Below are 16,822 nucleotides of genomic sequence, written 5' to 3' on the forward strand. Positions count from 1 at the left end.
AACACTAAATTTCATGTTGCAGGTATCCTTACTAAACCACTCAAAGAGGAAAGGTTTAGAAAATTAAGAAGCTTGCTTTATTTGTATTAGTTGAAGATTACTGAATTAGGAAGAGTGTTAGATGATGTTCAACCTTAAGTGGTATAATACGTTGTGTTCGGTGTATTAGAAATTGTAGTAGTGTTTTGAGCTGTGTTCTATTGACTCTTATGCCATGTGAACCAAATTTTATAAAAGCCGTTATGTGAAGTGAAAAAATACAATTTTTTAGTGAGCATATTCCATTTGTTCTCTTTGTGCATCATGTATGTGTGGCGAGTACAGCACTAAAGACCATGCCTGCAATGTACCAGACGAGTAGTCTTAAAGTGGTAATTTCCGAATCTTCCCTCTTGTGAATGCCTCCCCTCTATTGATAGAGATGGCTTTCACAATGTTGTCAAGGGTTAAATGGAGTTTTAGGGGTAACCCTTGGGTGACGCAGCTTTTAGGTGATATTGGTGGCATCAGCGCATTTTAGATGAGAGACAATGACTGATTAAAAGAGAGATAGGAATAATGTCACCAAATGTTATGTCATACAAGTGCTATCCGGAGTTTTAGAGAGTTATATGGAGTTAGAGATGGTGGGCGGGCGAACATAATGAGGGAGTTGGAATCTAACATGTATATGTGATCCTTCTGACCCAATATTATTATACTTTGTGACGAGCCCCCAAGATTAGGTGAGCCCCGTGATTTGGGTTTGTACACACGACATATAACTTTATTTTTATTTGTTTCTCTTGTATAGAGAATCGTTTTTTAGTATTTTGAGGTGAGGTGATTTTTGCTGTCATGCTCCAATTACCTTATGTCGGCTCAAAGGCCTCAAATACGAGGCTTGAAAGGAAGAAATGTTTGATGATTATACTATGTAACTAATCATATTAATTGTAGATTGATGAGTTATGTGTATGTATTGCTTTCGACGAGTTGTTCTTTTTCTCGCTCTTGACTAGTTATTTTTATCTCATTCTTGGTGGACTTATTTTTCATCTCGCTATTGGCAAGTTATTTTTTTGTCTCGCTCAAGGTGAGTTTATTCTTAATCTCGCTCTTGGTAAGTTCCATACTTATCTTCGTGAGACGAACAACGTCGTCGTACTAAAGTAAAGGTAATGTAACCATCTCCTTTCCCATTATTATTAAGTTTACTTGAGTATGAACCGATGTATGCAACCTTTTTGTGTCGTTTTGTTATAACCTTTTTTATTGTACTCACGCCTTTTAGCCAGCATTTGTTTTCTAGTATCCGATTGACGATGAGATGCTATTGTATCTCGTATAAGCACATGTTTTCTTTTCAATAAGATATCTTAGATGATGCTTCTAAATTTTTTTGTTTTAAGTCCCCTAAAAAATTTCTTCGACTTTTAGTCTCACAAATTTTTTTCCATATGCTACATACTTTTGGTCTTTGTTTTTAAGTCGGATCATAAGTACTCATCAAATATTTGCAGAAATGTTAATATAATATTATAAGAACCCTCTCTATAAAAATCTAGTTTTTTTTTTTTTTTTTTACAAAATACAAATTAAATATAAATTTTTAAACGTCAAATAGAAAAATTCATATTTAATTCACCATTTGTTAAAAAAAATTAAACTTTTTGTATTAAAGAATTCTGCAATATACTTGGCTAGGAAAAAAATAATCAAATTTTTTTTGAAAAAAAATACTAATAATTAAAATTTTGAATAATATTCATAAGTTGACTTAAAAATAAAATAAAAAATGATGATATAAAATCTTTTAAAGACTAAAATTCCAACAAAAGATTAAAACGAAAAGTTAAGAATCAAAAAGCATAAATAAAAGATAAGAGGTTTATATAGTCCTCTGAAAAAAAGGAAAGGGGGTTTTAAGTTTTTCAGTAAAACAAAAGGTTTTTACTATAAAAAAAAACATAAAAATACACGAAGTGAAACTGTTGTTAAACTATCGAAAGACGAGATTGCCGGCTGTGTCACACAATCGATCACCAGTTCTCGATCTTGTTTCTCTCTACTGAGATTTCTGTTTCTGACGCATCGATCAATTCCTCATCAGATTCTACATCGCGGTAAAATACTATAGTCCTTGTTTCTAATTTCAATTTCAGTTTCAATTCCCAAATCTAAAATAATACACAATTCTAATCGATTCATGAGCTACTTCAGTTCTTAATTCATATTTTTATGTAGTTTGTTAGGTTTTAGAATAATGGCGGAAGATCTGGTTTTGGATACTGCAATCAGAGATTGGGTGTTAATCCCTTTATCTGTTGTTATGGTTCTTATTGGTGTGCTTCGTCATATTGTTTCCAAGCTTCTGCGTTCTTCTCAAACTCCTGATATCAAAATTGTCAGAGAAGGGTAATTTTGACATTTAATTCTTCAGTTGATTATTTTGATTTTTTAGTTTTCTTGATTTTTAATTTGATTATGTTGTGGTTTTAATACAGGCAAGTTATGCTTAGAGCTCGGAATTTACGTGCTGCGGCTAATTTTATCCCTTCTAAGGCTTTTCGTGCCCGCAAGTTTTATTATTGTAATGAGGTTTGTTTTCTTAGTGTGTATTCTAGTTTGATAGAAGGTTTAAATTTATGTTTCTTATTTGGGAGAACAATGTAATGGCTTTTGTTGTGGGTGAAATTAACAACTTATTGTTTGAGGCAATTCAGATATATGATTTGACATTTTTAGAAAACCTTTAAAACTCATCGGAAGTTAATAACTCTCTGACTCTATCACAGGCTTTGTGTAGTAGCTTACAGAATCATTTGTCTAACCAATTCAACGGTGAACTAATTGTTTGTCAATTTTTGTTAAAGGAAAATGGTCTGTTATTCGTTCCAAAGGGCCAAGCCACGAATCCACAAGCACAAATGTTCTCTGATCCGAACATGGCCATGGATATGATGAAGAAAAATCTTTCAATGATTATACCTCAGGTGTTCAGAATAGATTAGAGTTTGACGTTATTAATGCATTAGATTTTGGATCATATTCATTGCTTGTTATTATACTTTTTGCCAATTATGAATTGCCATACTAACTTGTATTGTTTACTCTTGTTGGGCAGACTCTTACTTTTGCTTGGGTGAACTTTTTCTTTTCTGGATTTGTAGCAGGTAATTTTCACACTTGCTTTTGTCCCTCGTAGTGTCATAATGTTAGATTGGTAATTTTCTTCTTTACATGAATTCATATTCTTCAAGATCTGTTTATGTCTCTCATGTTACAGTGTCGCAATGCCAGTTTTAATTTTTTGTATATATACGGTTGGCATCCTGAATAAGCACGTATATATCTTGACTTATTGTCTATGGAAGCCATCTGCTTGCTACAAAGATTGAGGGAAAATATCAACTAATCAAACAGACGGTTTTTATTGGTATTGAAAGGACATATGATAGAATACCTAGTGGGTTACTCACATTTAGCTATCAAAGAAATGTACCAAGGGGTCACAACTAGTTTGAGCATACAAGGTAGAAAATATAGAAAATTTCCCAACAGCTATAAGTGTGTACCAAGGGTCAACTTTGATTCTTGGTTTTTTTTCTTTTGGTTCAAGGCTTGCTTAACATATCCAAAAGATGTTATCTTGACACATGCCTTTTGCAGATGATAGACAGTCATAAATGGGAGAATGGGAGATAAAATAAAAGGGGAGTTACTGATTTAGTGATAATTCTCAAAAGCAAACAATTTCCAACTATATAGAACTACAAAATGCAAGTTTAGCGAGACATTCACAATCCCAATTCATAGGAAAAATCAGAGAATACATTAGGTTGAAGTTGTGGGATTTTAGATAAAAGGGGGTAGAACTAGAAAATAATAAATACTTTCAATATTATTCATAATTGCTTGATACTAACTTGATACCGAAGACTAAACACTAATCCCTGTTTATAGGGATACACAGACTCATTCATAAATCCAGAAGAAATCATAATAAAAATAGGCAATGTGAAGTCTAATCCTAAGAGATACTTTAAGATTATAAACAAATTCTAGGAAATAACTTGAGATACTCTTTTCTTTTTTATGGATAGTAACTTAAGATGCTCTAACATAATATATCAAAGATATTGTAAGATATTTTCTAATATTCCAAAACCTAAGTACTATAAGTCTCAATTTTTTAGATGGATCATGTTTGGTTGCCGTTGGATTTTGAAGTTTCACTAGATTTAACAGTAGACCTCCCATAGTAGATTTTTCCTCTTTCTCCCAATGTTGTCAAACAGAGGTTATAGCAGTGCTATCTGCTCTGGCATAGCGGAATTTGAACAAACTGCTATTTTCTGTGATACGCTATTTAGTACGAAGTTTTGCCAAATAGAGGCTATGGCAGCACTATAGCCTCTATAGCATAGCGAAATTCAAACAAACCGCTATTTTCTGCAATCCACAATTGACAACATTGCTTTCTCCCCCCTTCCTTCTTCCCTTCCTCCGCCCGCACCCCTTTCCCTGGCCGCTGCGAGTCTCCTTCCAGCAATCTTTGCGTCTCTTGTGTGTGCAGACGTTGGAACCCAGCCACCCTAACCAACAGTTGCTCTGGCAGTTAACCAGGAAGACTCCTTCGTTGAAGATGATGTATACCCCAAGGCTGCACCTGCACCACTTCCCCCTCCCCATCCCCCTCCCTATGTGCCCCCCATTTTTACGACCATGAAATGCCAGAGCATACATATGTATAACTTTACCAAACTTGGAACAAACTTAACACTTTGTTGTGGCCAGACCAACTCTGTTCCTCTACTGCCACAAAAGGATTGGCCACGATAGCTACCAGAATTAGGCTAGAACAGAGGTTGTTGTTGGCTATTGCTGAAGGACTTAGTCTAAGCTTGAGATGAAGTAGCAGATTGAGGAATCTAAGCCATGATTGAATCCTATTCAATCGCTGATACGATGAAGAAATTTGAGTGTTGAGATTATTTGCGAGAGAATGAGATCAAAGGCATTTCTCAAGTTTGATATTCTTATTTCTTAGATGAGAAGCTTTACATCAATCTTGTCTACTGGTAAAATGTGAGCGTGCAGTTCAAACTACTAATTGAAAATTCTATTACTGAGTAACAGGTACCGCAGTTATTGAACTAAAACTTAATTAACAGAACAGACAAGAAAACTATTAGAGTTACATGCAAGCTGTAAGCTACAAGTAAATAGTACAGACTACTATCAGACTGAACATAACTCGATATAGTTGCCTTGCACGAAAAGGCTTTAGTTGTTGTTTTGTTATGTAGTCATCTGCTAAGAGCACCCTTGTATTCCTTGCCTCTGTTATCTGCTTCTCAAATATTTACAACTTTTTTTGCAGCCAAGATACCTTTTCCATTGACTCAAAGGTTTAGGTCCATGTTACAAAATGGAATAGACCTCAGCACAGTTGATGTTAGCTATGTCAGCAGTCGCTCCTGGTAATCTTCTTTTTCATAGATTTCTACCTGTTTCACTCTTGTGTTTAATTGTCATGATTGCATTTCAGGTACTTTCTCAATCTGTTTGGCTTAAGAGGATTGTTTAGTCTCATCTTGGGGGAAGAAAATGGTTTGTATTTAATGACTTAAACATTCTCATCAATTTCATTATATGAATTTTTACTATTCAAACTTTGTTGTTTTTCCATTATAACTGGAATTTGGATACACACTTGTTACAAATTACGATTGGCGCTGTTTTTCATGCAGCTGTAGATGATACACAAAGAATGATGCAAATGGGTGGTGGATTCGGATTTGATCCTTCAAAGGTACAAATACGAATGGTTTACTGTATAGTTTTCATAATTTTGAAGATCCAACTTGGAAATTATAGTTTTATTACGTGAATAGTTCCCCCCTCCCTTTCTCCATATCTCACGAGGAAATATCCATATGGAGGTTCTGTAGCTTAACTACTTCACTGAGGATGAAACTCAAGTTTTTTTTTAGCAAAGGATAACACTCAAGATAAACTTAACACTTGTACAAAGAGAAGCAAAATGTAGGCGCATTCTGCCACCTTTATAAGAAAAGGTTAAAAAAGAATAGTTCTTGGCTCCTTGCTGAGAAATTGGCTAATTGCCTTGGGATGCTATACAAGCAAGGGGTTCAGGGTAGGAATAGATACACTTCTCCTTAGCTTTGCAGTTTCAAATACAGTAAATGTCGAACTGTGACGAGGGGATCCTACCTACTGTAGTTTCTAACAAAGCAATTCGCAAATCTTACCTTTTTAATCTTGTTTTCAGGGTCTGAGTGTTGAGAAAGACAATCTTGACATAACCCAACATGACTGGGCCTTGCCAAATTTCGAGCATCATGCTGAAGATGTTTTGAAGAAAGTTATTAGCTGAACAATACCTATATGACATCGGAAGTTTAATTGCTTACCTTAGGGGAAACACTTACATTCTATTGTTGCGGTTGGACCTTTGCCATCCTTGGCAAAAGATATTGAAGATCTTGTCGAGACAATGAATGAGTGTAATGTTGAAACAAAAAAATTGTGTATTTATTGTCAAAAAATTGTCACGATTTTGTTTAAACCAGAACTGATGTTATTTAAGAATGCGAGTAGCCATAAGAAAGAAGGTTGGAGAATTTTCCTATGAAATATTGAGCTGTGTATATGTGTTTAAAGTTTAAATTTTGAAGTCATATATGCGATATGTATTTCTGTACCGCGAAGCCCTACACTACACATCTCCCAACTATAACTTAACCAAAAATACTAATTACACGATATTTGCATATTCTCACTCTTATTATCAATCAAATCATGTTGCAGAAAGAAATAAAATTTAGGTGAGCATGAGGCGCACTTGTTAAGTTGAACGTTTATTTGTAGTTGATTTCTAGTGTAAACTATAAACGTACGAGTTAATGCTCATGTTTTCACGTTGTTGTATATGCATAAATTGATTCCTCTGAACACGATTTCAGTGGTAGTCCACCATCTATATAAGTGTAATCAAAAACTATATTTCGTTTTTTTTTTAGGGAAAAAACTATAATTTGTAAAAAATTATTTATAATTTTTTTTTGGTCAAGTAGCCTAGTGGCTAGATTCACACACATTATGTGTGGAGAAGTGGGGAATCCGGCGTTCGAACCCCGGCCCCTGCACAAATTATCCCTAATAGCTACCAACTGAGCTACACTTACGGGACAAAATTATTTATAATTTATATACGTTAATATAGACGGACACGAACTACACAATTGAGAAAAAGGCACATGCTATCAAAGGAAACACCTACATAAATTTATAATTTCTAAAATTAAATTACCATAAGACTATTTCTAAATAGAATAATAGTTCCACTCCCTTAAAAAAAAAAATAGTTCCACTTTGAGCCTCTAAACTAAATTAGTGAAGAAAATAATCAGTGCCACCTAATCCTTTTAAATTAATGTTAGGACTTAAGATCACGAGGAGAGTCCAACCCAAAAAGATCAGTTTATTAGATGGAAGAGTTTCATGACTTAAATACCACATCAAATATTTTTATTTACTCAATGTAGAACTCATAACAGTATCCAAGTGGCTAGCTAATTTTTTTATTTTATTTTTGGAAAAAATGCACATACATTTGAGATAGAGAATATCAAATAGACTTTAGATTATACATTTGTTTATTTCAATATCAAGTAGACTTTAGATTACATTTGTCCATTTCAATAAAGCGAAACTAAACTTTAAATAAGATAAATATTTTATTTTATCACAAATTAATCACTCTTCCTCCACATAAAAAACATAAACAGAAACGGTAGTGCAAATAAAAAAGTAATAAAAAAAACTAAAATAGGGACACTTATCAAGAGTGGAATGACGGAAACTAAAGTGTGAGAACTGCCACACTCCATTGTTCCTAGCTTAATTTGCATCACATTGTGTAGGCAAGCAACAAGAATAAACTCTCAGAGGTAGCTAAGATGGCGGACAGCACCATGAAGGCGCGGAGGATACGACTCCGAGCGACAGCAACAGACACTAAGAAGTGAAGGATAAGCCATTGTAGACATTGGTTATGTTGGTGTCGGAAAGACACTTGCTGTCAGAAGTAATGTTGATAGTTGGATAGATTTGGGTCCAACCCGTGCCTAAGAATGTAACCCCGGCAAAGATAGTGGTTAGTGCAAAGATGGCGTCCACAGTCGCGGTGTGTCGTGATTGTGATTGGGCCATGAAGAATTTGATAACTAATGAAAGAGGGATTTTTTTTTAAAAGAAAGAACTAAGGGAATGGGGATTATGATTGTTAGTGGTAATTAATCAAATGAATCGGTTGATATTTAAATATTGAAAAATGCTAACTTGTGCCCTTAGGGCACATGTTAAGAACCTAAAATGAAAATTTTATCTAGGAAATTGTGTCAATTTATTCTTTTAAAGATTGAAAAATATTGTTTTGTAATAAATATTTATTATTTATGGAGTCCTTAACATGTGCTCTAAGTGCACAAGTTAGCATGACCCTTAAATATTATTGTAAAAGTATAGATGAAAACCTATTTTGAAAATGATTTTTGCTATGCTATGCGTGTGATCATCATGAAGAAGTGTGTATGTATGTGTCTGTGTGTGTGTGTACGCACGCGCGTGTGTGCTTGCATTCGTGTATGTATCATTATCGTCCAAGTCTTATTATGAAAATATTGTTATTTTAAATCAGTGTGATGCTAACTAATGGCTTAAGATATTTATTAGTGAAAAAAGTGTATTTAAATTAATACTTTTTAGACTTTTGAAATGTTGACTACACAAGTTCAAAATATATTCTGACTCGGCTTTTAACAAAGGAAGTTGGTTTAAGAATAAAATATGAGGGGAATTCAATGTTAAAAACACATTAAAAATTGGTTCAAGGATAAAATTTGAGGGGATTCACTTGAATCCTTTGGGTTGGAGCCACGTCCTCTCTGAGCTAGGTAAATTGATAGGTATGCATATCAACCTATCTTTAGAGAAATCAACTCTAATAAAACTAGGATATATATAAACCATCATTCAAAATGTACAGTTTCACCAAATATCAACAAAACAAAGAAAAAAACTTCTCTTTTCCCGTGAAGTCAGAAACGGTTTTTTCGAGCTTTTTGCCCCCTCACATCATCAATATTAAGATTAAGAGCCTTTAAAACATTTAGTAATTCATTTGCAAGTCCTAACCAAGTTTATGCATGTTTGAAAATATAAGAAACATGGGCAAGAAAATAAATAAATATACTATTCTTGTGCTGAATAACTAACTATGCCGAAGGAAAAGACTAAGCCGAAGCAAAATATTGGTGTAGATTGAATAGGCTAAAGGAAAATATTGGTGTAGATTGAATGGTAGGGTTGGCAGTGCATACAGGTCAAGGTCACTGGTTCCTGCATCAGCCCAGTACATGGGTCTATTATTTCTAACTGGCAACCCCTTATGCAAAGTGTTGTCTAACTAACATGCCACAACAGCCGCAACAAATGCTCTTGACCCAAATGACACATTGATTAATTCATTGAACTGCCATAACAAAAAAAAATGAGTATAAGTATAAAGTGCATATCAATTAAATCTTATTATTATAATAAAGCAATGTATATATATTATCAATACCCATCCTTTGCCCGTGTGGACTGATTCAAAACCATGGACTGCTTTATATTCCATGAAGGTATGAGACACATAAAAGCTCAATACCATGGAGATGCCTATTATGACAACAGTTTGAAGCATGTTAGCTTGCAGAACTTAAGAAAAGTTAGACCTTCAGCACCTACAAATGATGTACAGGGCACCAAAATAAATAAAGAAGAGTACAGTCTATTATATATACTAAACATAATAGGTACATGGCACCAAAATAAATAAAGAATATCATAAAAAAAAATTCAGGTACGAGATTTTTCTCGTTTTAAATCTGAAACTGATGTGATATTTGACAACTTTCAAAACAAGTTTAAAACAGTTAAATACAGAATTAAATGCATAAATCCATATAATAGTAAATCAGTTCAAACTTAAACTTGGTTTGGTTTGGTTTGTACAATATTAAAGAATTTTCTGCAAATATAAGCTATTATGATTGTCTCAATTCAATAAAATTGGGATTAACAATAAGGTTTTTGGTTATGTTGGCGTCGGGAAAACACTTGGGGTCGAAAGTAATGTTGTTAGTTGGACAAATTTGGGTCCAACCCGCGCCCAAGAATGTAACCCCATCAAAGATAGTGCTTAGTGCAAAGATAGCGTCCACAGTCATGGTGTGTCCTGATAGTGACTGGGCCATGAAGAATTTGATAACTAAGGGAAGAGGGGCTTTTTTTTTAAAAAAGAAAGAACTAAGGGAAGAGGGATTATGATTGTTGGTGGTAATTAATCAAATAAATCGGTTGATATTTAAATATTATTGTAAAAGTAGAGATGAAAACTTATTTTGAAAATGATTTTTGCTATACTATGCGTGTGATCATCATGAATATGTGTGTGTGGGTGCACGCTCGCATGCGCGCGTGCGGTCGTGTATGTAATACCTATCATTATCGTCTAAGTCTTCTTATGAAAATATTTTCATTTTAAATTAGCATGATGCTAACTAATGGCTTAAGATATTTGTTAGTGAAAAAAAGTGTATTTAAATTAATATTTTTTAGACTTCTGAAATATTGACTACACAAGTTCAAAATATACTCCCTCGGATCAATATATCCCTTGACTTTCTAACGGACGTGTGTGGAACAAATTTAATTAGAGATAAGTGAGAGATGGTCACGTGAAAAGCAAAGGCTCATCTTTTATCAAAGGAAGTTGGTTTAAGAATAAAATATGAGGGGAATTCAATGCCAAAAACACATTAAAAATTGGTTCAAGGATAAAATTTGAGGGGATTCGCTTGAATCCTCTGGGTAAGGGTGGAAATTGGTCGGAATTTAGGCTCAAATTCCAAACTGAGTAGGATGACTGGTAAGAAAATCTAGCCCATCTCCGTCTGTTTGGTGTTGTCGGTTAGATCGGTTTCGGTTTATGCGGTTTGTAAGACGAGTTGAATCGGTTAGTTGAAAACCCATACAAATAGAAGAAGGAAAGAACAATTTGGTACTGGAAATTTGACGAGAGGAACGTGTTCTTGTCTTTACCCTTGTCACATTCAGAATTATAAAATTGTGTATTTGGAGTGAAACACGTTTTAGCTTGATGAGAGGAGAAAGGATGGAAAAAATTGGTGATTTCGGATAAGAAGACAATAATTAGATCATAAGGATTCAATCATCTAGATTCATTCTGAGTTTCATATGGAATTTTCTTTTCTTTGAGAAAGACAAGGGAAGGTTGAGACTAAAGATTGAAACACAAATGAAAGAGGAAAGGAACGACGTTGAAGACTGATGATTTAGGGTTTTGTGTGTTTAGTGAACCGGGTCATATTTGGCCCAATCTGTTGGGTAGTAGTTCAGCCCAATAATATTTATATACTAGTACTAGTTCGGTCGGTTTTCGGGCTTCGCTAGATTTGATTTCTCCAACCGAAATCGCCCAACAGTAAACTCCCAAACCCATGTTTCATTGACCTGCATGATCCGATCCACCCCTACCTCTGGGTTGGAGCCACAACCTCTCTGAGCTAGGTAAATTGATAGGTATGTATATCAACCTATTTTTAGAGAAATCAACTCTAATAAAACTAGGACATGTAATATAGACCATTATTGAAAATCTACAATAGTTTCACCAAATATAAAAAAAAAAAAAAAAACTTCTCTTTTCTCGTGAAGTCAGAAACGGTTTTTTCGAGCTTTTTGAGATGCAAAATCATTTATAATAACATCAACTTCAATGTTCTTCAACATATCTTTCTAAATTAACAAAGTAGCCAAGTCGTCCATCTATCTTGTGACATTGATGACCTCAAGTAAGTTTTAATCAACTTCAATTTTGAAAAATTTATTTTTGTCGATTTTACGGTCACGGGCACCGTCAATAAAACTTTGCAAGGAATTGCTACTTTCGGAGAACAATCTACAAGTTTGATAAATTTAAAAATATCCATGGGAGACATTGTTTCAATTGGCAAAGTGAATAGTAAAACTTTTAATTCTGATAAAAGGCATGAACATCAACATCTGATACTGTGCCACGAGAAAAGGTTTAGTGAAATTTAACATAACATTTATTCAAAACCCACTTTGGTTGGCCTAGTGGTATTGGCTTGGGGTCTGGGAGTGTGCTCAGGTTCGATTTTCACCGGTGTCAATTTGGGTGGGCTAATTTAGCTTCTTCAAAAAAAAAATAACATTTATTCAACTTGCTATCATCCAAAAACTTTAACTTGTGTGAATCATACAAGAAAACAAAGATACTTTCAAATGTCTTCAATTCCTCAAATCTGGTTTTCAAAGATATCAACAACAATAAGAAAATAGTCGACTTTAAATGATTCTTTTGGTGTTTGATTTTCATGTTCCTCATTATTCTCTCCAAATTGCTTTTATTTTTCTTCTAATTAAACGACGTTTTGTTGGAAAAATTGGCTTAGCATTCATTTCAAGTGCAACACCTTTTGCAAGATCAACTTTTTGTAAAACTTTCCTTACGATATTTTTCAAAATATGACAACCCATTTTCCAACTGTTTTCTTATAGCGTTGATGCATAAAGACTTAGATTGCAATTTTTTGCTAACCTTATTAATAGAAAATAAAATATATCATACCAAGCAACCATACCAAGAGAAAATTCAAAATTTTCTAGTGCATTAATCAAACTCTCCGCTTCACTCTCCGTCTTAGCATCATTATCACAACATTTATAAAATTCGACAAAACCAATCTTATTTTGGGGGCGTTAAAATCTAATGAATTTGACACTCTTAATTCGACTTTCCCAGCAAGTGTTGGATAAATATTTCATAGTTAAATCGAGAACATTATCAATCAAAAAAATTTATCTTTTTATTGATCCTGAAAATAATGAATAGAAGTCTTGAATAACTCGAAATAAAAAAATAGTCTTAACACAAGAATGTGTCATATCACCAAAGGGTAAGATTAAGACTATGACAAGCACATGACATGTATAATTCTCTAGGATTAATCTCAAGAAATCTCTTTTGAACACCTTTGTGCTTTCCTTTTATATTAGAACCATTATCATAACCTTTCCCCCTCACATCATCAACATTAAGATTAAGAGCCTTTAAAACATTTAGTAATTCATTTACAAGTCCTAACCGGAATGTATCATCAACTTTTAGTAACACTTTGCGACAAAAGAAAAATAAATTCATTTTGATTTTTATGTCCAAGATAATGATGATGAATTTCATGATCTTGAACGCGTCTCACATAATCTTGCATTATCATTTCAAATTCCGCAATCATTTCAATTAATCTAAGAAAATTATCATTATTGTTTACTATCTTGATTTAATTTTTCTTTGGATCCTCGAATTGTAAGATTATTCTTAGCAAGACATTTCACAACATAAAATATTCTATGTAAAACTTGTCTCCAACGCTCTCTCTTTCACAATTTCTTCTTGCAAGTGTTTATGAATTGTCTGATTTTTATCAAATCTTATTCTCAATTCATTCCAAGTATTCATATTAGTTATATGTTGGACGCCATTTTCATGTTGTTTGAGTCTTTTACTAATATGCTTCCAATCATTTAAGCTCTCACTTGCTAGCAAACTCAAGTTACTAGAAGTGGAAGATTTAAACAATTTACAACAACAAAATATACTTTGTATATTTTCAATAAGCTAGCCATTTTCGATCACTATCTCACAATTGCTTAATTTTCTCGAATAATTCGCATATGAAAAATGTCTAATATATATGTCATTTGAAAAATTAAGATTCATTTTTTTAGTAGGCCTATTTTTAACTAGAATATCACTTGACGTGTTGTTAATATTCTCCCAATTTATTGTATCATGAATATCAATAGAAACCAAAACAAATAACCGTAGAAGTAGGAAACATTAACACCAGGAGAGTAGACTGAAATTTTAGCACACGGAAAGTAGAGACTTAAAATTTAGCACTTGACAATTATAGCACCAAGAAAGAAAAAAAAAAGTACATCAACTCTTAGTTAATTAAATTTTAGGCTTTTGTATACATCATTCTCCAATTTTTTTTTTTTTTGAAAGATCATTCTCCAATGTTAAACCCATAACAATTATAATACTTGATAAAAAATGTGTTAGACTTTTTCGAGGAATCAAAGATACAAAAACCCCTTTAAAATGATGAAGAATGCCAATTTACATATTCGGCAATTCACCTATTAAAAAAATTGAGTTGGCCATACTTTTCATCCTATATCGGTTTTTTTTTTTTTTTTATAAATTTCATTTTATTTTATAAGTTATCCATTTAATCATATTGTTAATGTTAATTGTTGTAAGAGTGAGATCATGGTTGGAACAAATATAAGATATATCGAAGGTACAAGGAGGTTGCTGCAGCCCAAACATATGATTTACCAAGATGTTTAAATGATTGTCGATCAATCAATATTTAATTAGTTTGTGATACTTAAATCACTAAAAATAAATTCTAAGATAATATTTTCTCTTCAAATCATTTCAAGTAATTGAGATGGTTTTGTGCATGTTGACTCTTCAAATTAATTCAATATTGATGCAAAATCATATATATAAATCTTTGGTAAATCATATGATACAAAATCTTCATATATATAAACAATGTAGCAACCTCCTTGTTCCTTCAATATACCTTGTATATGTATTAACCATGATCTCACTAGTACAACAGTAAAAATTTACAATATGATTAAATGTACAACTTACAATTTAGATCGTCCTATCAATATCAAACGGTTCAGATATGCTCACGGCATGCAATCAAACTGCACATATTCCAAATCCATACTAGACAAGTTAACATAGACGTAAACCTAATCTCTAACACACATACACAAAGTCACAAACACTACTACCAGATGGGGATTCATGATGTGCATCGATCAAAAGATGAATATGGAAGAAAAATAAAATATACTTACTTTTGTGCAGGGAATTGAACTAAGAAATATTTTCCATGTCCTTTCCTCTTGAATTGCTTGCTACTGCAACGTTTGATCGCTCTAGATCTCTTCCTTTTCTCTCGATTTTTGATTACAAGATTAACTAGGACTCCAATGTAGAGCCACTAAAGTCTTTTGAGTAATTGATTATGAAATCAATCACAATAAAACTAATTGATATTATTCGATCTCTTCTCTTTTGAGTTGATTGTTTCCTTATTCTAGCTAAACTAGTTTAGCTAGTTTTCTATGTTTTCATTTGCAAAGATAGACGCAGTTTTCCATCCCTTTATTTGTTGTTAAGTGTAAGATTCACACATTTGAGCATGGAAAAGCAAAAATAATGTCTTTGATAACTAGCAACTTAGTTACGCTTCATCTTTGTGCCTCATTTTTTAGTCTGTAATTTTGAAACACCACTTATTACATCTAAGAAAAACACCATTCATTGACCTATTTTATTTAAAAAGAAAAATTGCACTAACAAAATTTGGTTACAAGAGCTTAAAAATGAGGGTTCTTTTTAGAGTAAACTACACTCCCTCCTCTTGTGTTAAAATATACATTTTCTTATTTATATATTGAAAACAATTACACTATCTCCTTGAGAGAATCTTGAATTACGTCTCACATCTCTTATGTTAAAATCTACACTTTCCTCCCTTAATAATCTTTATTTTTATTTCTAATAATCTAGAAAGAAAATCTGACACTCAAAGGGCAAAGAAAAGGAGTATATACTAAAGCCGTAAATGAAAATATTTGATCAATATACATCTTTAAAAATTAAAATAAAATTTACTACATTCTAAATCATTAAATTAATAGTAAATATTTAAATTTAATCATCATCATTGACATGACGTAATAGAAGCATCTTACATAAGAGAGGAATTTTTTTTTACTAAAAATAAATTATATGCATTCCTTTAAATTGATAGAGTACATGGATAATGCAACGAACAAACTCACAGTATCGATGTTAATAGCATAAAACAACAAAGTACAAAAGCCTACACATATATTCAAGTCTCCGGAATACTCATGTCTCCGGATCTGCAACGTTGACGACGCTAGAGTCATTGGTTCGATCTGCACTATGACAATCTGAAACGAACAAATATCTGAACGAACAAAAAGACAAACAAGGTCGCACAAAGACGACGAACAAAACACGCACTAAGACGACGAAATCACGAAAGAAAAAACGATATAGATGTGAAAATCACTCATTTCAACAAAAGGGAAAGAGAAAAACAAGTTAGAGAGGTGATTTTGAGTCAAAAATTGACCCTAAATCACCCCTCATTAATTGATGAAGGAGAAGAAACTAGGATTTTGGTGACCGATCACAAGAGAAAAGGGAAGAGACCAATGATTACATAAGAGAGGAATTAGTTGTTTTCTTAAATGGTAACTCAAGCATCTCTTAATAGGAGCATAATATACTCTAATTTTTACTTCTCAAAGGAAAGGAGTAAGTGTAATTTAAACTTCAGAGTGTAATTAACTCACTCTTTTTAACATTTTGACAATTCACATAAAACGGTTATACGATGATCAGAATTAAATCCTGTAACGCATTTTCACACTCCCAGTAGTATGTGCCATTATTTGGAAAACAATGACAGCGCAGAATGCAGAGCTTACACCAGAGTTTCTGGAGTCTTTGTTTTACCGGTGATAGTATCGTCTACATACGTCCATCCAAAAGCTACAGTTTGTAGCTTCCAAAAGGTTGCGGTGAAACCAA

General features: G+C 33.0%; 1 protein-coding gene and 1 long non-coding RNA gene across 2 annotated transcripts; one reads left to right on the plus strand and one right to left on the minus strand.

Annotated features, from left to right (window-relative positions):
• The first annotated feature begins 1,978 nt into the window (after positions 1–1,978).
• Positions 1,979–6,642, plus strand: LOC146957041 (ER membrane protein complex subunit-like protein (Protein of unknown function DUF106, transmembrane)). Its single transcript, XM_085733764.1, has 9 exons — positions 1,979–2,105; positions 2,227–2,397; positions 2,487–2,580; positions 2,856–2,975; positions 3,107–3,155; positions 5,366–5,465; positions 5,534–5,595; positions 5,736–5,797; positions 6,278–6,642. The coding sequence occupies exons 2-9, from the start codon at positions 2,246–2,248 to the stop codon at positions 6,380–6,382; spliced, it is 744 nt and encodes a 247-aa protein (XP_085589890.1). The 5' UTR covers positions 1,979–2,105; positions 2,227–2,245; the 3' UTR covers positions 6,383–6,642.
• Positions 6,643–7,646: 1,004 nt separating this feature from the next.
• LOC146957042 (uncharacterized) lies at positions 7,647–15,438 on the minus strand. The gene is made up of 3 exons (XR_015021970.1): positions 15,049–15,438; positions 9,635–9,729; positions 7,647–9,541 (listed from the first exon to the last, which is right to left on the minus strand). It is a non-coding gene; the product is annotated as an uncharacterized LOC146957042 (long non-coding RNA).
• Between the last annotated feature and the right edge of the window lie 1,384 nt (positions 15,439–16,822).

This window comes from Medicago sativa, chromosome 1, assembly GCF_051527215.1.
Source record: "Medicago sativa cultivar Bolivia chromosome 1, Bolivia_mono, whole genome shotgun sequence".
Taxonomy (NCBI): Eukaryota; Viridiplantae; Streptophyta; class Magnoliopsida; order Fabales; family Fabaceae; genus Medicago; species Medicago sativa.

Excerpts from the sequence above, each read along its gene's own strand:
- LOC146957041 (XM_085733764.1), top strand. The coding sequence starts at position 2,246 with ATGGCGGAAGATCTGGTTTTGGATACTGCAATCAGAGATTGGGTGTTA. Across the intron at positions 2,976-3,106 it reads TTTCAATGATTATACCTCAG|ACTCTTACTTTTGCTTGGGT; the intron begins GTGTTCAGAATA and ends CTTGTTGGGCAG. Across the intron at positions 5,798-6,277 it reads TCGGATTTGATCCTTCAAAG|GGTCTGAGTGTTGAGAAAGA; the intron begins GTACAAATACGA and ends TCTTGTTTTCAG.